The following is a 25,940-nucleotide window of genomic DNA, read 5'->3' as shown; positions in this document are numbered from 1 at the left end:
TCAGAACAGTGGGATCACTTTCCTCCGCATGTAACCTCCATGACAAGTCACAACCTGATCAAGAACGCCTTAGCTAACATTGTATAACTAGAATTGTGTGTTTGCTCGTGTATATATATATATATATATATATATATATATATATATATATATATATATATATATATATATATATATATATATATATATATATATATATATGTGTGTGTGTGTGTGTGTGTGTGTGTGTGTGTGTGTGTGTGTGTGTGTGTTAAATAAATAAATAATATAAATAACCAAAATCTGCATTTTGACTTATTCGTGGCTCTTCCAGCCTGCACGTTGTCTCGTACAAACCAGTGATTATATTGCACAATTGAAAGAAAATAAGCAATTTCGTAACACCATGAATAAGGCAACGCAATAACATTAAAAGCTGAATAAGTTGTAGCGTCATGCGAGCAAGTGCGACGCGTAGTCATTCTGACAGCCGCGATTTCAATTTCTCTACACCCCCCCAAACGATCGGAATAATCCGTCGGTCGCGTAACTGCAGCCTTTACAGCATAAAAGTCAACTACCAGGTGAAAGTGCTATATAGCGCAGTGTACGGTCGGTCTCATTGGCGCGTTATTTCTGCATCCATAGGCCGTGAAGAATTCGCGCATGTTGACCAGAGCAAGGTGGCACTTGTGCTTGCCGGTGAGCGTTCCCGTCTTGCCGCAGTGGCGCAGGCAGTGACGGTGGAAGAACAGCCGCAGCGCCGCGCGGTCCTCCTTGAGAAGGTTCAGGTCCCGCCACAGTGCCATGTTGGCCGTCTTGAGCATCGAGAAGGACAGCGACAGGCCCATGGCGGTGGACGCCAGGGTCGCGGTGTCGACGGAGCCGCTGATTTTCAGCTGCTTCTTGTAACAGCTGGCCCGTTCCTCGATCTCCGTCGCGTTGTGGATGGACTTCTGGATAATGACCGACAACACCGCTTCGACCATGGCCGTCGCAGCGAGGCCGTGGTTGAGAAACGGCTTGAATTTTCCGCCGTCGCACTGGACGCTGACCGCAGTGGCGTTGGTGCCCAGCGGCAGGTTCGACGCGGTCCTCTGGTGGCAGTAGAAAGGCGGCCGCAAGTTCTGCGTCGCGACCAGGAGGCTGGAGACCGTCGGGTCGTAGGCGAAGGCGCCCCTAAACTGGGCCTCGACCAGGATGCGACTCTCGCCTCCGTATGTGCCTTCGGCCACCCGCCGAAGCATGGCGGTCATGGTGGCCTTCAGTCCCTCGAGGATGTTGAGGGCGTGCATCTGGTACAGGCTCGTCTCGTCGACCGCGTCCGTCGGGAACGAATTTGGCTCCAGGATCTTGATGTTGACCTCGACCGGCTGTCCCCTGACACCCAAGTGGCCCTCTGCCGTCACCTACAGCGAAGGAAAGGGTCTGCTGCTCTGATTGAAAATGTGCGCACTCATGCCGGACACTTATTAGGCAAAGTTGCAGAGACAAAATAGTAGTATTTGGTTGTTTATTTAAATATCTAGATAGATAAATGAAGGAAATGGGAGGGAACAAAAAAATAGTGCCTTTCCCGTAATAGAGAGCAGATGTAAGCACGAAATGGCTAGCGGCAAAGTAGACTGGTCGGAATAATTACGACGAACAGCGTAAGCGGCGCGTCGCGGATGGACGATTGCTCGCAACCATCTCCGCGGTGCGCCGGAGGCCTGGCCAGACACTTTCTATCGAAGGAGGCGGCGCAAATTGCGGACGTTGAAAAGAGCACAGGCAACCCTGTGTCGGCGCCAAAAGGTGACAATCAAGTATACAGTGTACTGTATATCCGCCTTTTGAACGTCGCTGTTGGAAATGACAAACTTCAGCGTACAAGAAGTTACAGTTTGAGTGATATTGCGAACAAACATTCGGAAGAAATCGGAAGCAATATTTTTTAAAACTTGTTTGGGCAGTAATTAGCGTATGTAGTGCGGTCCTGTACAAGGGGTCGAGGGCCAGAGACCAGATTTTCCTAAGTTTTGATTGATTGCCCAGATGGTCTCGTTTTGCTCTCACAACGATGCCCGGATGTTCTTATTTCGTTCTCGCCCAATGCTCGTCTTGAGTGCCATGAAAACTGCTCTGGATTTTGGCTCAACCTCTCCTGAAGGTAGCCGATAACGGCAGCTAAAAGTATTTCATGCTTAAAATTACTGCTGACGGCAGTAACTGTCCAGTGCAGTCTGCTGGCACCTAAACAGCGGTCAGTTGTGGTGGGGGAGGGAGTAAAAACGACATGAAGAGACAGAAACGGCGCGTCGCTGTTGCATTTCAATAGGACTGAGCCTTTCCTGTCTCTTGTCCTTCTTGTGCTACTTCTTAAGCCTAAATCATGAGCCAACTTGCCCAGCAGCGGGTATTGGAAGTTTTGAAAGGCCGATTATAATCTCCATGTACTTTCGAGACTAAACCAAAAAATATGCGTCGTCTGCGGTGATGACACCAACAAAAAAGCACTCTTTTTTTTAGTTCGGATGGTTGAGGCAGATTGCACGATTAGTAAATCAATCAATCTTGCAATGAAGCGTAGTCAGATATAATCCGAAGTGAGAACAAAGGTTTAGAATGCATAAATAGTGTAAAACAACAGCCACCACCGAATGCCATCTATAGGAGAAATATTAATGGTCGATTGATCCATGTTTAGCCGAGGAATAGTCAGAATCGCAGAATGACTCAAGGTATTAAAGCGAAGGTTTCTTTGCCTAATTTACCGGTTTTTGCGTGCCTGTCGGTCGCTGTTTCTCCGGATGTATTTGCGGGCATATGTACAAAGCTTACATGAAAGTCCCCACGAAATGTATTATGCAGGGTGTTTAATTTTTTACTATACAAAATGTTAAAAAATTGCCTGTGTTAAATAGCGTAATTGTAGTCCTTGAGTTGAATTCAAGCACGCACCCAGGATATTTTTTTCGGGGGGGGCAATCCAAGGTAACCTTTCTATGCAAATGAGGGGGGGGGGCAGTACCTAAACGTGCATAACGCACACCATTCGCCATAAAAAAGTGTAAACCCACAAACTAAAAATGAAATAAGGTGTGTTTTACAGCTACGCCTATGCGATGCCCCTCTCCTTTACTTGGCAAACAAGTAACCATGTCAAATGGACTCGCGCAGGAAGTACAGTGCCGAGAACAAGTAAAAAATTGAAAGCGTAAAATAAAGATTACTTTAGTAGAGTACAACTTAAAAAAAGACAGCAGTTGGCGACCAAGGCACACGGACCGCGCGGAGTTTTGTTACTCCGCCAGCCGATCACAGAAGCAAACAAAATCGTTGTCATGCGGTCTTTTCAATATGGCATCGTACTTGATACCTCCGGAGCGTCTGCTGTTCTTGAAGTCTTTTCATCGGCGGAAGCAATGAGGTGTGTAACAGACATGGATAAAGTGTATGGAGTCTGACCATCTCGCACTTCAAAAGTCTGCGGTGCAATTCATTTCACTGTTGAACCCGTTTTACTCATGAAACCTCACTACCAACTGAAGTGAAACTTGACAATAAATAGTTGTAGCGAAGCAAGCATGTTATTTCAGTTCAATAAAGAATTAGGTTTTCGCCATTCCCCTATAATAGGCGAGGTAAAATATATAAAGTTACGCGTTAATAATTTTATTTTAGTGGTTACCGCCTTATTTGGGTAACAGGAAAAGTTTGAAGTACGAATTATTTGCAGCCTCGCGGAGGAACAATGGCTGGCGGAATTAAGTTGTAGCCGACTACAGTAGCGTTTGTTGAATTCGCTCTGGAAGAATTATAGAGAAATATATATTTGTGGAACAATCACAGTTCTTTTGGATCCCTCGTTTACTGCTCTACCAAGTGCCACAACCGACTCGTACATTTATTTGGGAAGTTACGTAACGATGCGTGGTTGCCAGTCCAGTACAACTGCGTAGGGCGCAGAACGCTGGGATTCTAAACGTACTGCGCCCACCGCGGAAGGTGGGCGCAGTACACCTATATATCTAAGCACAGCAGAGAAGAGGCTACGTCAGGCGGCTCGAATGATAACTGTATAAGCGTCATTCAGTACACACGAAATTGTTCTCCACTTCCGGCGGCGTTTTCTGTACTTCCTAGTTAAATAAAAAAAATGTTGATCCACAAATATTTTCATAAACAATGGGTAAATGCGTTAATTTTCGCTTTTCCTTCCTGTTTGGCTGTTGCCTCGGCTCTCTTCCCTAGTAGATCGCTTAATTTCTCAACTCCTTGCGACTCTTGTTTCCAGTTGGCAATTTTACACGAAAAGTGCTGCACAATTAGGAAAAAACCAGACGAGTTAATGGGTGAAAGTCGTATTGCCTCTGAGTTTAAGGGTTATTCCAGAGTTTTATGATGGACGCTGTCTCGCATTATTTTATTTTCCACCTTATCTGACCCATATCACGGGCATATGGTTTCGAGGATCTGTGAGCGTTTCGGCGAGCCATCACTCGAGAAAATAATGAAGCAAAAAGGAAAAGTTCAACGCAATTGGCGTTTTCTCCGGCGCATGCTCGTTCCACGTACACACAGACCAGCTGACCACGAACCGAATCCCTTTCCTTGTCTCTAGACCAGTCTAAACAAAGAAGGTTGGACCAACGAACCAACAGCGATGCGTGTGAACGTTGAATAGACGGTGAACAACTGAATGCATCTCGCGTTAATCGCGCAGCCTCCGAATCGATGAGGAAGCTGGCCTTCACATCCCAGTGGATCCCGATAACTACTCCTTCCAAAAGCAGTGAAAAGGGCAGCAAAATGTTGACCGCCGAATAGCTGTCAAGCCTCAACATTGATTTGGCGGCGCTTTAGGAATGTGTTTGAGAAGTGGTGGCGTAGACGGGGAGCGTGTGTGTGGAGGGGGGGGCCGTGCCCCCCCGCCCCCCCTCTCCCCCTTGGGTACGTGCCTGGTTGAATTACTCGAAGCGGAGGGCATTATTCATGCGACAAGTCGAAATCCATATTCGACTAATAAGATATGTCACGAATTAACTTATTAATCAATTACCTTACGTATACAGCATGTCGCTATTTACGAATTGTAGCCTTCGCAAGGCGTATCCACTTGGAACGACTTCTAAGGATTGCACGGGTGTGGAGATGTGTGCCGTGGTACTCGCATAAAGATGCGTTATTGCTCCACTTTTTTTAACAGGTGGTTATCTTATGCATTGAGATCGCTGTTTTACGCATGCCCATGCATTCCGCCGCACACCTTGTGAATGAATATCTCAAAACTGGTGTCCTCCTTAACATTCTTTCCAAGTGGATACGCCTTGCGAACTCACCGGCTACAAATCGTAAATTTCGATACGTGCCGTAAAGTAATTAAAGATCATGTTAACTACCGGATGCTCGTTAATTAGTATATTACGGATTTTGTTTTCCTGCGTAAGTAACGGCCGTCTATGAGTAGGCCAGCTCAATGACTAAAATTATGCTATCTGCCACAGGCGATTTTTGAAAATTCTGCATGATCTAAAAAAAAAAAGAAGCACTCGCTATAAACCTCGAATCCTCTCACCTCTGTTTTTTTGTGACAGAAAATAACTTTCTACATAAAAAGCGAACATATGATGTCTGCTCACACATCACTAAAACACACCAATCTCTCACTGGAATGGCGAACTATACTTAATGGAATTTTTAAATTCACTTCACTTTCTATAATTTAATCACTCAGTGTGCGTCACAGGGTGGTTGCTCAATGCTCAAAAATGGGCACGTGAAACAAAAGGCACAGAATTTCTACGCGTTGCTCGATACCTGCCGTACCTGTGTGTGTGCACACACACACCTGCCGTGCCCGCGCGTTCTTCCCGCCGACAAGCACCGTACATCGTCTTTGTGGCATCGCCGCGTATATACGTCTCACACTGGCGAGACGTGGTGAGGTAGAGATTTGGGGCTTGCCATTTGGTACAGCTTGTGAGCGATTTAGTGCGTAGACGTAAAAATCGCATGAAAATAAAGTTCGCACCCTTGTGGTGAATGAACAAACATTTCACGAGATTACACGTCACATTGCACGAAAGCAAGCAAAATTTTACTCGTCACCGTTAATCGTGAAGCATTTATTTACCCGTTTCCCATTAATTCCAACACGTGCATCAGACCTGAACATTCTTCTACTACGCTAGCGTTCCTTGACGCCAGAATAAAGTTATTCTATTTTTGCTTCGTGCGTGATTGTGCACAGCTAGTTGACAACGTGAAGTATCCGAAAGCTTTCGCATTTGCAAATAATTGATCGGAGGACCCAATCGAATGGGACAGCATTCGATTCCTTATTTGTAAGTATTCGCTATGGTCTAACATATTGGCACCCCTAATATTTCTTTACGAACTGTGCCGGAACTCCAGCCGTGTTCGCACCTTGGCGGCACTGAAGATGTCGCGGAGCTCGCGCGCCGCGGTCTGGTCGTAGAAGAGGGCCGCCTCGGAGTGTCCGTACTGCAGCGGGAAGAGCTTGGAGCCGAGCAGCGTGCAGCTCAGGGACTCGTCGAACGTCTTCTGGGACCAGCCCGTGACCATCTTCAGGTACTCGTCGAAGAACAGCACCAGCAGGAACAGGTTGGCCGTCTCGCGCGCCTCCGACGCGAGGATCGCGTACGCTCGCGAGATGACGTCTCCGTGGACGATGACCGCCCGCACGTTGTGCCGGAGGTTCACCTTGGAAAACGTGTTGAGCACGAAAGCGATTGGGCTGAAAAGAAGCTACTCCCGATTCCCGCATTCGAATGCAGGTGAAACGTAACGAAACTTGTTCCGCTGACGGGCAACAGATGTATGCCGTTTCTATGCTATCGGCGGCGATTTCCAGTGAAGGCTGCCAGCCGAGCAGCGTTCTGTTGTCTTTGAGTTGGATCGCTCTGTTACTGTTAGTACATCGGCACCGCTATACAGTTGTATTCAAAAGAAAGCGTTCAACCATGCTCACAGAGTTGATTTTCAATTTAGGTCATACAATTAAAAAATGCCTAAAAGAATAACATTAGAGTTCAGGCAGACTGGGATAATTAGCTGGCATCGTGTCTCGTAATGCGTAGCGCAAACTGGCCGTTTGTTCGCGACACGATGAAATGGCTCTGGTAAAAGCTGGCGGTTCATTGCACGTGGAGTATCAATACATGTGCAATATTGTTCATCGCACAGCAGGAAGAAAAAAACACCGCAGCACAGATTAGATCTCAGAAAAACTATCTGTCACAGGCCGCTACGAGAGAGAGAAAATTGTTTTTGACAAGCGCATAAATGGTGAGCGGGCGCAACTTTAGCGTCGACAGTTTATATCAAATGCTTCTATAATTGCTCGAGTACGACTAATAAGACTTTTCGGCCATCCTTTGTGTTTGAAAATCAAGTTTACGCTGTTTGCAATTTGTTCACAGTAACATTGGAAATCAAGTTTCGCGCTTCATTACCACAGCTGTACGGTTATTGTTGGTGGCCGGCAGCATGCCATACGGAAATGCGACAAGGACAGGCTTGATTCTGCTGAACCAAACTAGCAGAGACACATAAAGTAGATATAAAGGAGTAGAGGTTGCTGCGTGCCATATACCTTCACCAGGCCAGCCATAATATTCAAGAAAAATTAAAGGACGAGTTGTCATTGTCATCGTTTATTATTGTTTTGTTCTCTTCACGGAAGTCTTTTCCCCGCTCCTTTATAACTTTGACGTCTGCGTGCGAAAGTGAATAGTGATACGCAGATGCGACGTGGTTGGGATAAAAAGCACCACGACCCATTTGCGACATACGTGCGCAGAATGACTGTAGTTTGGTCTATGCGGGCAAGAATATATAGAAGAGACGGGCAGATGCATGTCATCGGTCACGGGAACACAACTCTATACACGTACATATTAGCAAGCTGGCACGCTCGTCTTTCCGACCCCTGCGTGTCATCATCATCATCATCAGCCTGGTTACGCCCACTACAGGGCAAAGGCCTCTCCCATATTTCTCCAACAACCCCGGTCATGTACTAATTGTGGCCATGCCGTCCCTGCAAATTTCAAATTCAAATTCAAATTCAAATTCAAATTTTATTTTGCCACCATGGTACAGATGATGGCGGGGACCCGTAGTAAAAGCTGCCGTTGGACAGCTTGACAAGGCCACGGGCCCCCACTTTGACAGCAATACAGTGGTTGTTTTTCTTTCCCTTTTTTTTTTCACACACATGAAAAAGAAAAGAAAATACAGGAAATACAGATAACAAAGGAAAAAAAAAAATACATATAGCAGAGTTGTTATCCGGTTACAGTAGTCAGCATAAAATCAACAGCATTGTCCTGGCTGGAAAGAAAACTTACAATGATGGTGAAAGAAAGAAGAATTGGGTAGACAAATCACAGAAAAAAAAAAAAAAAGGTTAGGTGTAGTGTAAAAAATACTCGAACAGTTTGTGGCGTGTTGTGTTTTGGAGATCAATATCGTTTTGTGCGAGTTTGTTAAGAAGTCGTGGTAGTTTATTTTCTAATGTTTGATTACCATAGAAAGTTCTGTATGTTTTTACGTTCCATTGTGCTATGTTTCTTGTGCTGTACATTGCATCTCGTTTTTCTAAACCAGCTAATTTTGATAGAAAAGATATGTTCTTCAACACCTCGTTTTTCACACACTTGCTCAGACGATAGTCGTAAAGTTTAGTAATTGGTAGTAAGTTATACTTTAAGAAAAGTGCTTCTTAATTTCTTAATCTCATCCGCCCACCTAACTTTCTGCCGTCCCCTGCTACGCTTCCCTTCCCTTGGAATCCAGTCCATAACCCTTAATGACCATCGGTTATCTTCCCTCCTCATTACATGTCCTGCCCATGCCCATTTAACGTTACACCTATCATTCTTCTTTCCATAGCTCGTTGCGTCCTCCTCAATCTGAGTAGAACCCTTTTCGTAAGCCTCCAGGTTTCTGCCCCGTAGGTGAGTACTGGTAAGACACAGCGTGTCTTACCAGTACCCCTGGTACCTTACACCACCTTACCCCTGCGTGTAAGGTGGTGTTTCGCAGGAGCTGAGGCGCTGCACGTGCCAGCTCCGGTCACAGAAGCATTTCAGCTGAACGCTAGAAGCGAGAAGGCTGCCCGCCAGTGTGCTTGTCATGGAAGGAAATGCTGTTTGCTTCTTGGCCTTTGACAGATGTTTGATGATGGAATTTTTTGGTTTTGTATTTCCTTTCTGTTGCATACAGTGGTATATACGGGGTCATCATCTTTAACTTTTCTGGAACTTGTAACATAGCCCTTGAGCTGGATTATTGACGGAGGCGGACTTTAATTGCACTTGAAATGGAAACAGATTATCAATTAATTTTAACATACCACTAATTTACTTCTTAATTACTTAACGGCACATACTGCAATTTATGAATTGTAGCCGGTGAACTTGCAATGCGCATCCACTTGGAAGGAATTTACAGAATGACACCAGTTTGGAGATATGGGCCGTCAAACTTGCCTAATTACCGGCGGATTTTCTTGCTGTTTTCTTCTTTTTTGGTTTTGGTATCAAAAACGTCTGCTTTTGCGAGCTCTTCGTGAGGCACAAATTCGTATTTCAAGCGTGAAATATTGCACGGAGGTTGCTCTATAGAAGGGATAGTTGGAATCTATCCATTCTTGTGTTCTGCCCAAGAATGGTTGCTCTATATCTACACTGTTTGAAGATGCGCTTTATACGCTGTCCTAAATTTCGCTTCAGTCGGTCTTTAAGAAATAAGTAGGGCACTATTACTGAAAGAATACATATGATGCTAACAGCGATGTAAATACAAGGTGATTAAACCACAGTTACCTTACGTATTACAGCCATAACCAGCATGTTTGACAAAATGTTCATTGGAAGACGGATTCATTTGCTTTCTAAAATAATTCCATCTCTAAACTTTTCTAGGCTTTCTCTTTGACAAAGGGGCTAAAGTAATGGCAAAATCTGTGACAGGATATAATGACGCCATGGCTACATGTAGCAGGTAAGTAATGAAATGGGACAGCTGTCGTATCATAGGCATTGGCGCAATTCGGAATTAGTAACGGAAAAACGAAAAAACAAGAAACATGAGACAGACGGGCAACTGTTTGTTACGTGACACATGTGAATTGCTGTTATACGACGGAAACAAAACAAACGAAAATACATACAGCTCAAGCGACACGTGATTGACAGACTTAGAAACACCAATTCTTTGCAAAACTGGAGTACATACGGCAAGCTCGCGCTAGCTTCAGCAAATATTGCTACGATTTCAGCTTCGCAAGTTGATTCTGAGTACGGCCGTTATAATGTATGCAATAATTGCAGTAGTAACTTAGCGCGATAAAAATCACAGAAACAAGAAAGGTCGACAAAGACAAGCGCTACACTCAACTGTTTAATGGAAGGATAGAATCGTACCTATATATCCTCTTGTCACGCATGCACACACCAAGCAGAAAGAACAGGCACACGCACATCAAAGCCGGTTACGCAAGAAGTCAGGGGCCGAATCTTATAATGGTTCGGTTGGGGAACCGTTCCTTTGGCCTCACCTGATTGGCCAAAATTTTGATTACGTCACAGGTCGTCAGAGGCAGCGGGGCGGTATCGCAATTTTCGAATACGTCACGCATCTGTCAATCATCTTCAAAGCGAACCGGTCGTAGGAACCGGCGAAGGGGTAGTCCGCTTTGGGTTCCGTTGCTGTGGCTGGGCTGTTGGCTTGTAACCCTGGCCGCGCGCGCCGGTCGCGTGACCCCGGAGACGCGAGGGCGTCGCGCGCGCGTGCGTTGGTTGCTTCGGAGGCTATTACTTGCCTTCGTCGTCTGCTTGGCGTTCCTCTTTCAGTGTCGACCACGGCTGGAAGCGCGATACGCGTTCGAAGAAGTGACGGATAATGAGTTGCACCGCCCTTGCTGGCTTTCCAAGTAAAACTTTTGCAGGCTACGCTATCAAATGTAGGGGACTCAGGTGCAAGCGTACGAGTGGCCATTCCACGCAGAGGAAGGAATATTGCGCGCTGTGGTTCATCGCCACTGGCCTGCAGCTCCCAGAGGTCGGTCGGACGGGAAGCATTCATCGGAATGACCTAGATCTCTGCTGCCGACACCGTCCACAAAGTTGCTCTCGCAATTGAATTGAATTGAATTATGGGGTTTTACGTGCCAAAACCACTTTCTGATTATGAGGCACGCCGTAGTGGAGGACTCCGGAAATTTCGACCACCTGGGGTTCTTTAACATGCACCTAAATCTAAGTACACGGGTGTTTTCGCATTTCGCCCCCATCGAAATGCGGCCGCCGTGGCCGGGATTCGATCCCGCGAACTCGTGCTCAGCAGCCTAACACCATAGCCACTGAGCAACCACGGCGGGTAACTGCTCTCGCACTTACTGTGTTGGCGGGTTGAAGGGCTGGGTCAGCTTTCCCGTGACCTCAGCTTCAAAGCCAATGCCAAGGAGATATTTGCATGGTGAGATCGAATTCTCAGTGCTATCGCCAGCGTGAATAGCTTGCAGATCGCCGTTCAGCAGTCAGAAGGGTTCAACCTAGGCTGGTTCAGCACTTCCATCGTTCGGCTGATAAAACTATACAGTCAGGACGGGAAGATATTGTGGAGATCTCTTATTTGGCTGCCTTTTTTTCTCTGGTTCGGGAGTGCCGCACTTTGTTACTCAATTTTACGGCACAGCGTGCACCGTCAGTACCACAATATTCGATTTGACTTCGCGCAGGCAATGCAGGGCCCGTGTATTGTAATGTTCGATTTCAAGTTCCATTGCTTTTATCACGCGACGCGCCGTGGGGCTTATCGCAGGGACAGCGGCAGCGCGGCGGCGAGCGAGTCATGTCCGAGCCGATGGCGAAGGGCGAAAAAAGATGGAAAATTGATATAGTCGGCTAGTAAAGGTGTCCCTAAGAAAAAGTTCACGGTTTTGTCGCGCTCGCTACTTGAGAAGTAGCAGTGCGTTCCTGTTGCGTGCATCCTGCGAGCTCCTGGTAGTAGACGATATAGCGCTCCGCTCTGCCAACTCATTTACGCTTGCGATACCGACTGTCGGCTGAGAATAAAAAAGAATGACATTAATAAATTACTTCTGCATTGCGTAAACGCCCGGCACCACACGTTTATACTTCAGAACTTGGCGTATAATATTAAATTTATATTTTACATTTATTTAGCAAGCGGAAACATTCTGCAATTCCTCAGCTCGTCATATAATGACGTACACTTCAGAGGTGGCACCCTCTCATCTATTGGTCGCGTCCTCCCTTTCTTCCACCGCCGGCTTGGGAGTGGCACATCTAGTGACGTAAGCGACGAAGCGAACGGTTCATATTCCGAACCGTTATAAGATTCGGCCCCTGATTCAGCATGAAGTAACGAGATAGAAGGCTCACTTATAACCCATCTCTATTCTTCTTGATAAAGAAGGTCTCAAGCGCAAGCCTAGAAGTTGCAAGTTTAGCCATGGCCAGTCTGTAGCGATGCGCATTCCAGACCGAACGCAGTTTAGCACACCCTCTCCTCTCTACTGTAGGTGTTTTTCCTTTTTTCTTTACTCATTCCAAGTTACGTTAATGTCAAGGATACGCCATTGAATATTAACTTTCCCAAGCCACCTCCCTTGTGGAAAAAATACCATGAGCCCGAATGCAGCACCTGAACCGGGGCAACTGGGCAGCTTTGAGCTTATTACGATCGGCGAGCGGTGGTAGTGACCTTCTAGCCTTTCCTGCACCACTGCGACGAACCGATTCGTGACGCTGACAACGCGGACAGGCTACTGGCGACCGCAAGGGGTGTTCTATGGCGCCAAAGGATGTTCTATGGCGTTCCCCCACGGACTTCAGTAACCGCCGCGGTCGTTTGACAAACGCCCCAGCTAACTGCGGGGTCATGCCACGAACCAAGACGCGCCAGCTTGAGTCAAGCGTAACAACCCATTTCTACGAAGCCCACCTTCTTACTGTGATGATAGTGATCTAAAGAAAGGAAGGACGCTTGATTCTGCACGTGTTCAGTGAAACAAAGGTGCGGGAGTGAGTGTGGGAACCCTGGTGCTCAAGGCGGGTCCTTCGACAACTTTGGACGCTCCGACTGGACAAAGGCTGAACGGCAGCTTCCCTGGCATAGGGATCTAGGGAAGAAAGAGGGGGTTTTAAGCAGACGTTTTCGGCTACTCGGTGTGCTTCGTTTTCAGTCATGCCAGACTGATGAGATGTATCGTTCTCCACTCTTCATGTAGATTCAATTCAATTTGCTTTATTTACCAGAAAATATCCTGGCTGGACTCCTGGGCTAGAAGCTGCAAGAAAACAGCTTGACGGGGCCTAGGAAGCCATACATAATATATTTTAAATACACGCAGTACATTGAAGAGAGGAACTTGTCATCGAGAACAGTACTACTTGTTCCCGATGAAAAGTTCCTCTCTTCAATGTCCTTGGCGTACATGAGTCGGACGACGGCATGGGCCAGCCCCCTCCCCCCCCCCCCCCCCGTTTGACATGCCAGACCTCAACTCTTGGAGGCTACACTAGGGTCGATTTTTCTCTATTATGGAACCTCGCCTGCCTTGCTGACGTCCGCTGAACTTATTTCTCGTTCGCTAAGTTAGACGTATATTGTTTTTCACTGGTACGTCATTTTCTTTTAAGCTGAGCGCACACTAAATACTTCCAAAAGAGGAACGTTCCAATATGATCTCGCATCTGGTAAAAAAAAAACGGGACACCAACCATGAAATTAAAACTTTAAAAAAGGAAAGAAAGAAAGAAAGAAAGAAAGAAAGAAAGAAAGAAAGAAAGAAAGAAAGAAAGAAAGAAAGAAAGAAAGAAAGAAAGAAAGAAAGAAAGAAAGAAAGAAAGAAAGAGAAAAAAGAAACGAGACGTCTAGGCTCCGGTACGGTAACCTTGTTCACAATAGCTACAGATTAAGTTTGCATGCACTATACACGTCTAAAAACGGTGGCGCGAACAGCGTGCATAAGCAGCCGGGAGTGAGCCGTCATCGCGATTGAGCGTATGTGCAGTCTCGTTTGAACGTGTAGTAATTCCAGACGGAGGCGTGCCGTCCGGTTACGATCTGGAGTGCCGATGATGCGTGCGCAATCCCAGTCAATGATGTGGCCAAAGGTTTTAGCATGCTCAGCGAAAGCATTCGTCAAATAATTTCTTTTCTTCACATCATAGCATGATCATCATCATCAGCAGCAAGCCTATTTTATGTAGGACGAAGGGTTCTCCCTGCATTCTCCAATTACCCCTGTACTGCGCCAACCGATTCCAACTCCCACCCGCAAATTTCCTAATTTCGTCGCACCATCTAGTCTTCTGCCGTCCTCTACTGCGCTTCCCTTCTCTTGGTACCCATTTTGTCACCCTAATGGTCCAACGGTTACCTAATCTGCACACAACATGACGTGCCCAGCGCCATCTTTTTCTCTTAATGTCTATTAGAATATCGCCTATACCCGTTTACTCTCTGATCCAAACCACTCTCTTTCTGTCTCTTAACGTTATGCCTAGCATTCTTAGTTCCATCGCTCTTTGCGTGGTCTTTAACTTGTTCTCAAGCTTCTTTGTCAGAATTCAAGTCTCTGCCCCATATGTCAGCACCGGGAAAATGTACTGATTGTACACCTTCCTTTTAAATGATAATGGTAAGCTTCCAGTCAGGAGCTGACAATATTTGCCATTTGCAATCCAACCCATTTTTATTCTTCTATATTTCTTTCTCATGATCAAGGTTTCTTGTGATTAATTGACCTAGGCAAACATACTCCTTCACAGACTCAAGCTCAAGCTCAATACGCGAAGTTATGTATGATGCTCCTCTAAGCACTTAACATTCTCTTAGTACTCAGCTGTGAGGGACATCGCATTTTACATGGAAGGAAACCTTGATATTTGGTGTCAGCATTATAAAATCGTGTTACAAGGAAGCTTTCATCATGATTCTTATTGCTCTGGTGAGTTTTAGTCAAATGTTGCAACTGTATTAAGGCCTAAAAGGAAGAGTTAGGCGCGCATTTTTTTTTTAGAGGTTTGGTACTAGTGTTACCGTTTTCTGAAATAGGCACCCAGAAACGCATTAGCTGTTAACGGCGCATCATGTATTGTATATATATACTTAACGAATACCATAACAGCAATCACATGAAAGAAAATTTTGTGGTTAAGATCGAGAAACAATCAACTGCAAACGATGAAATGTATCATAGTGGCCCTCGATAGCTTTTATCGACAACATGGCCCACCCGAGCTCCCGCAACGGAAGTAACCGACTGTCGTTATGGCGAGGCGCGCATTGTTCGCGAAACCGAGCCGTTCACTACAACTTCCAATTGAAACCATGAAGTAGCTCTTTACAGCGCCAATTACAGCTTAGGCTCCCTTGAAATAAAAAATTCAAACACTTTCTGCATCACCATGTCTCGATCCTGCGTTGTTAAATTATACAAACTGAAAACTATTCTCTTCGTCAGTACGCACAAGAAGATCTCGCATACCAGCCTCACAAAGAAGACACCACAAGCCTCACACGAATTCACTTGACTTTGGCCTCCACTGGGGAACAATGACATTGTCACGTGGCGGTGACGTTGAAGAACCCAGACGCAGAGCTCATTGCCATAACAGAAAACTGGTTGCACAGTGACGTGAAGGACGATGAGGTATTTCCAAGCACTTACAATGTAATCCGCAAAGATAGAGCAACACGAGGCGGTGGCGTGGCACTTCTATAGTGAAGAAACCACTCAGATATGAAACTGTGCCATCCTTACACGGGCATGAAAGTGTGGTGCAAACTATTTTTTGGCAATACCGTTTTGCTAGTTGGCGTTATCTATAGAGCCCCCGGAAGCCCTGTTGAATTTTTGTATGCGCTTGACCAGCATTTGAATAACATAAGGAATGCCAGAAGTAGAATTATTTTAATAGGGGATTTTAATTTACCAGGTGTCGATTGGGATGTCAGGATTACGGGGCCAGTGGAAAAGCCTAGCGCTGATATAATGTTCGAGATAATGCTTAAGCACAACTTTGTTCAGGTAGTTTATGAGCCGACCAGGACACAGGGGCAAAATCAATCTACGCTGGATTTGTTATTTTTGACTAACGGAACATTTAATTATAATGTCGACATTGAGGAAGGCATATCAGATCATAAAACAGTAGTAGCAACTTTAAGTATAGGAAACATGCAATTAGAAAAGAATCCCCTCTGTATTCTGTATATGTGTATAATTTTTATCGGGCTGACGACACGTCGGTTATCGACTACTTAGAACGGGCTCTTGATAATATGCCGGTTGATAATGACATAAATAGGGCTTGGAGATACTTTGTATCAGTTGTTCGCGCCTGTTAAGAAAAATATGTGCCCAAGAAAATCAAGCGCATTGGAAAACCCAGTCCATGGGTAACTAGAAACATTATTCATTTGAAGTGGCGACTGAATCGTGCACGTAGAAGGATGCCAAGGCGATGTGCAGAACTAGCCAGTCTCAGTACACAAGTTAGAAAGGAATTAAAAGAAGCAAAAGCGGCATTTTTTTCAACAACACTGGTGGATTACTTGCAAAACTCGCCTCAAAAATTCTGGAATTACTTATCAAGTTCTACGTGCAACATCAATGAAATTAAGGTAGACGGAAATGTCTGCACTAAACCAGCTTTGATCGCACAGGCTTTTAACAGTATGTTTAACTCTGTGTTTACACCTGGCAGTAATAGGCGCCCCATAAATGCGAGCGACGGTTTGTTGCTGCGTGAAGATAGAAATGATATTGTACTTTCTCGAGAAGGCATTCTAGCACTGTTGTTAAAACTGGATACCAAAAAATCTTGTGGCCCCGATGAGATACCCAATGAGTTTTTAAGGCGTTATTGTGAATGGATATCACATTTTTTGTCTAGAATTTTTGCAATATCATTCCGTATCGGAGGTGTGCCAGAAGATTGGCTCCTTGCACGCATCGTACCTATATTTAAAGCGGGCAATAAGTTATCGACGGAAAACTATCGGCCTATTTCAATTACATGCTCCGCGTGTAAAATGTTGGAACACATAATATCGAAACATCTGGTTGAATATATAGAAAATAACAACTTATTCTACAGTAAGCAGCATGGCTTTCGCCAACGTCTTTCAACGGTGACGCAGCTTTTTGAGGTCTCTCATGCATTCGGCGTCGAAATTAACAACAACGAACAAAGTGATGTTATAGCAATTTTTTTTTCGAAGGCTTTTGACCGGGTTTGTCACATAAAAGTAATTAAGAAATTGTATAAACTTGGAGTCAATACACAAATTGTGAAATTGATCCATGCCTACCTTAGAAATAGAAAGAAATATGTTCAAATAGCAGGTGAAAGATCATCCTCATTACCTGTTTTACCCGATGTACCACAGGGTTCGGTTTTAGGACCAATTCTGTTTCTATTATATGTAAATCACATTGCTAATGACTTGCATCCTAACATTGAATTGCGTCTATTTGCGGATGATTGCCTTATTTACTGTCGCGTTAAGAATGTCCAGGATCAAGTGTTGTTGAACGAAAGCTTGCAAAGAATTTATGACTGGTGTGTTACGTGGGACATGAAAATTAATTTCGATAAATCAGCTTACATGACTGTATCTAACAAGAAAACCTCGTCGCTTTTTTTCTTACAGAATAAATGACAGCCCACTTCAACAAGTTAGTAAGCTTAAGTATCTCGGGGTTACAATCACACACAATTTGAATTGGAACGCACACATTTTGCTCAACGCGGTTCTGCTCAACGCAAACTCGGTCCGTTAAGGCGAAAGTTGAAAGATGCTACACCCGAGGTAAAGCTCAAGGCGTACAAAACAATTGTACGGCCTACACTGAAATACGCATGTATAGTCTGGGATCCGCACCGAGTGGGCTTGATAAATAAACTGGAATGAATTCAAAGACTAGCCGCAAGGTTTATCTTTAATGCTTATCAAAGGACGCAGTCTGTAACTGCGTTATTATCTCGTGCCGGTTTGCCCAAAATGGCAACGCGCAGAAAAATAGCCAGGTTGGAATTCTTGTACCAAATGTATAACAATAAATTCAGTTTGGACTCCAGACTATACTTGCGTCCCCCCGGACGAGTGTCCCCACGTACAGATCACCCTCATGCTGTAATGCCCTATGTGCCGCGTGTTGAGGCCTTAAAATTTTCCTTTCTTGTGAAAACTAAAGTTGATTGGAACAAACTTGACGCAGATGTATTTATTGAAACGCACACAACTGAATCATTTGAGCGTAAACTGTCATGTGTTTGCTGAATGCATTGTTTGTTTATTGCGGAACTGGTGTGAACTGGTGTTACGTGTTTGTGGAAAAAATTTTCCCCCACCCCTGTAACAGCCCGCAAGGGCTAACAGTATTGGAAATAAAAAAGAATAAAAATAATAACACAGTAGCAATACTGTGAACGACAAAACTAACTTTTATTGGGCGAACCTGTGCCCACAAAACAGGCTACACATATAGCACAACGATAGCGGCGAACACTGTCGGCGATCGTCGAAAATCTGATCTGCGGGTCAAGCGCGTCGGCTTTTATACAAGCGTCGCCGAATGTGCCAGAGTAATCGCTGGGACCTGCGTGCCTTCCACAAAGTTCTACACCATTCGCGTCACGCGATGAAATCAGATACACATGGTTCGGTGACAACAGACAGCGGATAGAAGCATCGATAACTTTCCAGAAACTTCGGATACATGCAGGCGCGTCCCGCGCTGTGCGATAACATTTGTTAAGCGACGAAACGTGGTCGCCCGATAAAGATAAGTACACGTGTCAATATCTTCAATATGTTCCGCACTACTAATGCGACTTGCTGGCTGCAGCGAAACGGTACAAAAGGCATATTTCTCTCAAATATTGGGCCCGAACAACCTGTGTCAGTTCTCCAGAGATGTTCATCATGTCTATTTCTCAAGCAAGAAGCACCAGTAAATTGCTCAAGTGAGCTGAACGTGTAGCATGGAGAGGGAATAAATATTGGTACATTCCTTTCCGTGTGCTGCAAAGAGCTGTAAGCCTCAATCAGTTTTACTTCAAATTTCCCGCACTTAAGTTTAACCGGTGCAGAATGGCCTTTTGAGAAACAGTTAAAAACGCAAGTGATGCTGGCAGAATCTAAACTGCAGTGTGAGTTAAGTCCTCGTGTTACTGCCTAGCGTTTCTGTGAAGAAGTAGAACAATTCGATAATATACTATGAACTACTCGTCGTCAGCAAACATGCTTTAGTGGTTTAAAATCAAGATAAATGTTGTACAAGTCATATATAGCCAGCGTTTGATTGTGACAAGCATGTTGCACCATGGTGGGTATGGAATCCTAACTAGATTCTTACGTGCTGTGCTTTTGCGTCTATGCTTTTATTATTCACGTGAGCTACCTCCGCAAAGTGTAAATCCGCGCATGAAAAACCCGTAATGGGCTGGTCTAAGCTCCCTCGGGTGGCACTATAAAAATTATGGCGTTTTACGTGCCAAAACCACTTTCTGTTTATGAGGCGCGCCGTAGTGGAGGACTCCGGAAATTTTGACTACCTGGGGTTCTTTAACGTGCACCTAAATCTAAGTACACGGGTGTTTTCGCATTCGACCTACCCTGAAATGCGGCCGCCGTGGCGGGGATTCGATCCCGCGACCTCGTGCTCAGCAGCCCAACACCATAGCCACTCAGCAACCACGGCGCGTGAGTGTCACTATAGCGTTGCCTTTGAGAAATATATTGTTGTCTAGGAAATAAGCTCCTTGATTACATTTTCGCGAACGAAGACTTTGTAAAAGATATATCTGAGAGGCCCGTCATAAGTATACAAGCATAGAGAACGAGAGCGAGCAAACGGAAACACTGCAGAAGGCGCCCGGACACCTCCCGAACTGCAGCAGACGGCAGGCGCGAGTCCGAGCCCTGACGTCACGCGAGCAGCGCTCGCGGCGCCCCTCTAGGTCGTTCTCGGGGCTAATAGTGTCCATTCTCCGTGGTCCTAACCTCTTGTTTCCCGAATGTCACGCATGCACGCGGTCTTCAACGGACCTAGGTACGCGACATATTTTCACTGAATTTGAACAGCACTTAACACTTCTGTGTAAAGATAAAGAAGGGAGAAGTTTTCAGCGCTTACCGAGAGGCCCCGAGTCGCGTATCATTCGCTCGTCGCGTCTGCTTGTCCCTTGGCGTTCGAAAACTAGCGCGCCCGGGTAGCTATTCAGAATGGTTAAGAATGGTGAGTCGTGCCGCCGTATCAATGCCGCTCTGAGCCTCGCGCAAAGCAGGCGACCTTTACAGCTCCCAATGGTGTATTCAGCCGTTCTACAGCTTTGCACAGTGGTTATACTAGGGCTAATGAGGAGAAAATTGGGGAGGGGGGGGGGGGGGGGTAACTGACCCCGTAGTTTTTCTGGGAACGCTGCGTGCCTAAACGCTAGGGAGTTCGGAATTGTATGCCTCATTTAACCTACAGTGGTGCCTTCTTCGATCAGTCAGATATGGTTTGAACATTTCGCGCTTGTAAGCAATTGACGGCTCTGCTACCGCAGCGGTCGCAATACAATTATGAATGAATGAATGAATGAATGAATGAATGAGTTTATTTCTCCTGTTTACAACAGAAAGGAAGCAGAAGCTAAAGGCCATGCGGCCTGACGAAGGCTTCTGCTCCCACAACTATTCGGCACGCAGGCCGTAGGCAGCAACATGTATCATACATACATACTGAAATCAAATGGAGAGTCGCAGACAGAATGTTATTTTCGTGAAACGAAGCATGTATACAAGAAATATGAGAAACCAACAGAATACTCAAAGTACGATGCATTTTGTTTCAGACCAACCACAACCAGAAAACAAAAGAAACAAAAGACTGACAATTTATACTGTGGTCCTAATCAGACAAACTCAATATTGTTCAGAATGAGAAAATTTTTGAATGATTTATTCGAATTTTCTATAATTTCATCTTCAAAATCACGTAGGCTATTTAGTAGTGAAGGTGCCTGGTAACTGACTTGTAGATTTCCGTAATTGGTTCTTATTTTTGGTGTTCTCATGTTATGTTGTCGAAGGCTGTAATGCGGATTGGTGGGTACATTCAAGATGTACTGTGATTTGTTTTGTTTAATGTATTGCAGCAACTTGTAGTAATACACCTGGTTTGCCTTTAACATAGAATGTTTCATGAAATATGGTGCAGTTCTAAAGTTTTGTACAGGGCCATAATATCCATCGAATGCGCGTAAGACTTTTTTGTAGCGCTATCAATTTGTTGTAATCTTTTGCAAAGTCGTGACCCAAATTAATATGCAGTAGGTTAATCTAGAATAAAAGAGTGCGTAGTTTAATGAACTTTTCAACCATGGAGGAACCAGAGTACTCAGCCTGTATAAGCAACCAACAGTTCTGCTTAGTTCGATAGCAAGTTTGTCGATGTGCATGTTCCAGGCCAAATCCTCTTGGAACCACACACCCAGAAATTTTTGACATTTTACCTGCTCTATCAGCCTATCTTCAAAAAGAATAGTCGCATTGCAGTTACGTCGTTTATTAGCAGGAGCAAATATCATATATTTTGTTTTGGAGGAATTCATTTGTAGCTTATTATGTTGTAACCAGCAAGAGAGTTGCTTCAGGTAATTGTTAACTTTAATTTCGAGCTCTGTTATGGTAGCAGCTTTAAAGAATATGTTAGTATCATCTGCATACATAACTAATTCAGGAGACTCGGGGATGTCACACAGATCATTAATATATATTATAAACAGAAGAGGTCCAAGTATTGATCCTTGTGGAACACTCGTTACGACTTCTGCGGGAGATGAAACATCATATTTATACTGACATATTGATAGCGATTGGTTAAGTAATGTCGTAAAAGTTCCAATACGATACCTCGTACACCGCACTGTTCCAATTTGCTAATTAATAAACTGCGGCATACTGAATGAAAGGCTTTCCTTAAGTGTACAAATAAACCTAATGTGTACATTCTATTTTCAATATTTGTTATTATTTTATGTTTGATATTAAGAAGAACTGCTTCACAAGATTTTTTTTTGGAATCCATACTGCATGTCACTAATTACACTATATTGAATGAAAAATTTTTGTAGTCTAACATTCAGGGCACTCTCGAACACCTTTGACAGAAGAGGTAAGACAGATATCGGCCGGAAACTTGTCATTAAATGTTTATCACCTCCTTTGTAAATAGGGCATACACGTGCTATTTTTAGAGAATCAGGAAACATACCGCTTTCAAACATTCTGTTTATGATGTGAACAATGACAGGCGCAATTATATCGACTATATATTTCATTGGTACTGGTTTCACATCATCATACCCAGCAGAGACATTGTTTTTTACTTTAAACAGCAGCTGCACAACTTCAGCAGGTGTAACAGGTGTAAGTATGACTGAGTTAGTAAGACTGAATTTATTCACTATAGATGTGGCCGTGGGTTCCCCCCTGTCGGGGTGCTGGGCACTGGAGACGAAATATTCATTGAGAGCAGCTGCTGCTTCTCTGCCTGTCAACACGCCAGTGGCTGTCTTTATATTTATCGCCGTGTTCTGTCTTTTCGTAGATGTTAGGTCTCTAACTTCATTCCAACCTTTCCTAGGTTCATTTTTATTTTAACTGTTCATAGTAATTAATTTTTGCTTGCTTTAATTCACTGTTGACCTTATTTCTGTATTTTTTGTAATCACTCAACAATTGCACACCCCTGCGTTTTACGATCAAGTGATACATTTTGTTTTTTCTTGTTATCATTTTTCGCAAAGCCGCATTTATCCAGGGTTTGCGTATTTTCTTGCTCCTCTGATTGCACAATTTCAACGGAAACGCTAGGTCTTAGCACGTAATCGTGGGCTGCACAATTCGTGGGCTGCATTTGGATTTTGTTTTTCAAATGCAGATGACCAGTCTGTTGATAGGATCAGAGCACGAAAATTTTCCAATGCGCTTGCGAGGAAACTGCGAATCTGTGCTTTTTTTCCTCCTTCCCCTCGTTTGTGTGCGTAAAGAATAAAACAAAATACAAAATGAATACAATGAATACAAAATTTTCGTTTGTATTCTCGGGAATACAAACGAAAATAAGCAAGAAAGAATAACTGCAGATGAAGACGAAAGGAATGGACGCATATACGATCGTTCTGACGTGATGAAAATCTGTGTGCTGATTTTGCAGCTGGGTGTTGTTGCTACTTGCTTTTCCTTATTCTTTGCGTGAATGCCCGGCTAGCTCAGTAGGCAGACGTCATAGCAATGTTGCTGAAATCTTCTATCAAAATCTCGGCTTCCGCTGTGTCAATCTGGTTACAGTCAGCGCATCGAATTCCGTACACTGCACCCGGATATTTATTCTTCGGCAATGGGTCCTTCACGTCGTATCATACCTCGTGTCTCATGTGCCTTTCAGGTCTCTGCAAGGAAGATGCCGGGGAAAAAAGAAAAAAAAAACGAGTAATACCCCATCGACTGATTGTCGCTGGCCAACTATGCAGTTCTAGCCCGAATTAACTGCAAAAAAGGAATGCACGGAAAAGTCAACTAATTAAAGGTGTATATACATCTATGGAGTATTTATGACGTCGGTGATCTGTCATAAGACAAGAGATATACGAAATTGGACAACGGGAATACATTCACCAAATTGAATGAGATATGTTTGTTAATACAAAAAGTAGGGCTAGCTGCTAAGTTGATATGAACCTTCTTTCTGCTCTGTTCAATTATGTATTTACTTAAAAAGCTGAAAGTATTTAATATGCCCACCAGAGGGAATTGTAAATTTTTTTTTCCTTCATGGTAGAATTTCTTACAAGCACCATGCATTCTTCCAATTTCGCACACTCGTTTCTTGCAACGCTGACCCCATGACGTGTCTGGCTTATTTCTTTGCGGCTGCCGGTTGACCTATTATAAAAGGTTCAGTTATTGTGTGGTAAAAATTAGGTCCGATTATAAGAATATGACGGCAGACGATCGTACTGATCACTCTCACTGCCACTTTCTTGCTCGCTTTGATTTGAGGGACATGAGCCGCAAATGTAGGGCCTAGTCGTTTGGAATAATCCTATAATACGTCTATTGACTGGTTGATTCCCGCGATATAACTGGGGCGCGGCTACCTCCAGAATATAAGGAATGTAAAATAATGAATACGAGAAATAGAGGGCTTTGTCTACAATATTTGTAATTATTGTCAACTGCTCGTGAAATCAATACTATTTTGTGCGTGTGTGTGTGTGGCCCATAAGAATGCTTACCGTTGGAGGCACACTTTTGACGATCATGGCGCCAATATTGAAGTTGCCGGGAGGCAACACGTAGTCCTCGAGCTTTGTCACCTGGGTGCGCGCGTCATTCCCAAAGGTCATTTCGGACAGCCTCGAGACCAGCTCTACGATGGCCTGAAGCACAGAGTCGGTGGCCTTGTTCCGCCACAGGTGGCGCAGCAGGTTGTCCACGTAAACCAGCAACTTGTTCTTGTCCGACTGCCCGAAGTAGTACTGGTCCGGCATCCTGACCACGAGCGAACAAATTTGATTATTAGTTGGGAAGCTTGAAAAATAAGACTGGAAGGTTGGTTAATTGGTAGTGTCCTAACATCCCAAATGACGCAGTAGTGTAGGGTCATAGTGGACAAACCCTCACCAGCTGGTTTACGGGAATCTAACGCTCGTAGTGCCAGAGTTCTTGCATTCCTCGCCCACCCAATGGCGACGGCCACCACGGCCTCGCGTCTAAAGATGGTTCAAATAAAGCTGTTCATGCAACGTCAAAGTGGGTAAATTTGCCAATTTGAGAACTGTGTCTAGGAATGCCCCTCATGTATGGCCCCTTTTAAATACGGCCCCGCCAACTGGTGCCAGTTTTGCGCCCATGAGAGTGACGGCGCTGCAGCTGTAAATAGTTTCACAACCAGAAGCGTTGCTTTCCATGAAAAAAAAAATTGTGTTTGTGCGTGTGTGCGCGTGCGTGTGAGTGTGCGTGTGTGTGTTCGTGTGTGTGTGTGGTACTGCCTACGCTTAGCCCAGAAACTTGCGCAGAAACTTTCATCGAATATCAAGTAAAAAAACTGGAGGACGCTTAAGCTTCGCCTTCAAGAGTGGAACGCGACAGCGTTCACGTCGACCCGCCAAGGGATGTGAGACAATGGGCTTCGGCGCAGCGACTACGCGCCCCGCATCGGACGCGGTGAGCGTTGAGCAAGGCAGCGTTCGGCGCGGCAACGAAATGTGCGCCTGAGCAAGCGACGCACGCCTCTAAGGCAACACCGCATTCACTAGAGGCGCGTTTGTACCGCTTTGAAGCATGGAACTCGTGGCTCAGTGAGAACATTAAAATCAGATCATCAGTGAGGCAAGGTTGTCGATTGTCACCACTGCTCTTTGCAATTTATTTAGAGCCTTTCTGTTTATCTCTAATAAGTAACGAAAAAATCAATGGTTATAAGCTTGAATCGTCCCATGTTAAAGTGCTTGCATATGCTGACGACGTCGCAATCTTTTGTACAGATCGCCAAAGTATACCAGAGGCGATAAGCGGTGCTAAAAGATATTGCAGGCAAACCGGATGCGAGATCAATTGGAACAAGAGCATCGGATTTTGGCACGGAAGTTGGGACAACACACCGTCTGTCTTTGCGGAGTTACAATGGACCGTGTCTCCTTCGAAATATTTGGCGGTGCCGCTTGAGCACTACGAGAGTGCCGCGCAGTACTGGGAGGATGAGACGTCTCGCGTAAAAGAGAAAACCGGAGGATGGCAGGGTTGTGATTTGTCAATGTTTGCAAGGGCAACTGTTTGTAATTTGTTTTTAATTGCCAAAGTGTGGTATGTCCTCCAATTTTTGTCGATGACCCGTGTGAATGTACAGAAAATAC

The 25,940-nt window shown here is 44.7% G+C and overlaps 1 protein-coding gene across 3 annotated transcripts in view; it reads right to left on the bottom strand.

The window, feature by feature from the left end:
- Positions 1–281: 281 nt before the first annotated feature.
- Positions 282–25,940, bottom strand: part of LOC135911947 (uncharacterized) — a 46,619-nt gene continuing 20,960 nt past the window's right edge. Inside the window, exons 5-8 of one of the 3 annotated variants that reach the window (XM_065444298.2) lie at positions 24,321–24,576; positions 23,448–23,474; positions 6,391–6,687; positions 282–1,388 (exon numbers count right to left, since the gene is read on the bottom strand). In XM_065444298.2, coding sequence (XP_065300370.1) covers positions 573–1,388; positions 6,391–6,687; positions 23,448–23,474; positions 24,321–24,576 — 1,396 coding nt within the window. In that variant the 3' untranslated portion in view covers positions 282–572. The remainder of the gene's footprint in view (positions 1,389–6,390; positions 6,688–23,447; positions 23,475–24,320; positions 24,577–25,940) is intronic. The other 2 variants (XM_065444299.2, XM_065444300.2) reach the window with 2 other exon arrangements.

Source organism: Dermacentor albipictus, chromosome 10, assembly GCF_038994185.2.
Source record: "Dermacentor albipictus isolate Rhodes 1998 colony chromosome 10, USDA_Dalb.pri_finalv2, whole genome shotgun sequence".
In the NCBI taxonomy this organism is placed as follows: Eukaryota; Metazoa; Arthropoda; class Arachnida; order Ixodida; family Ixodidae; genus Dermacentor; species Dermacentor albipictus.
This window is presented reverse-complemented; position numbering and strand designations above follow the sequence as displayed.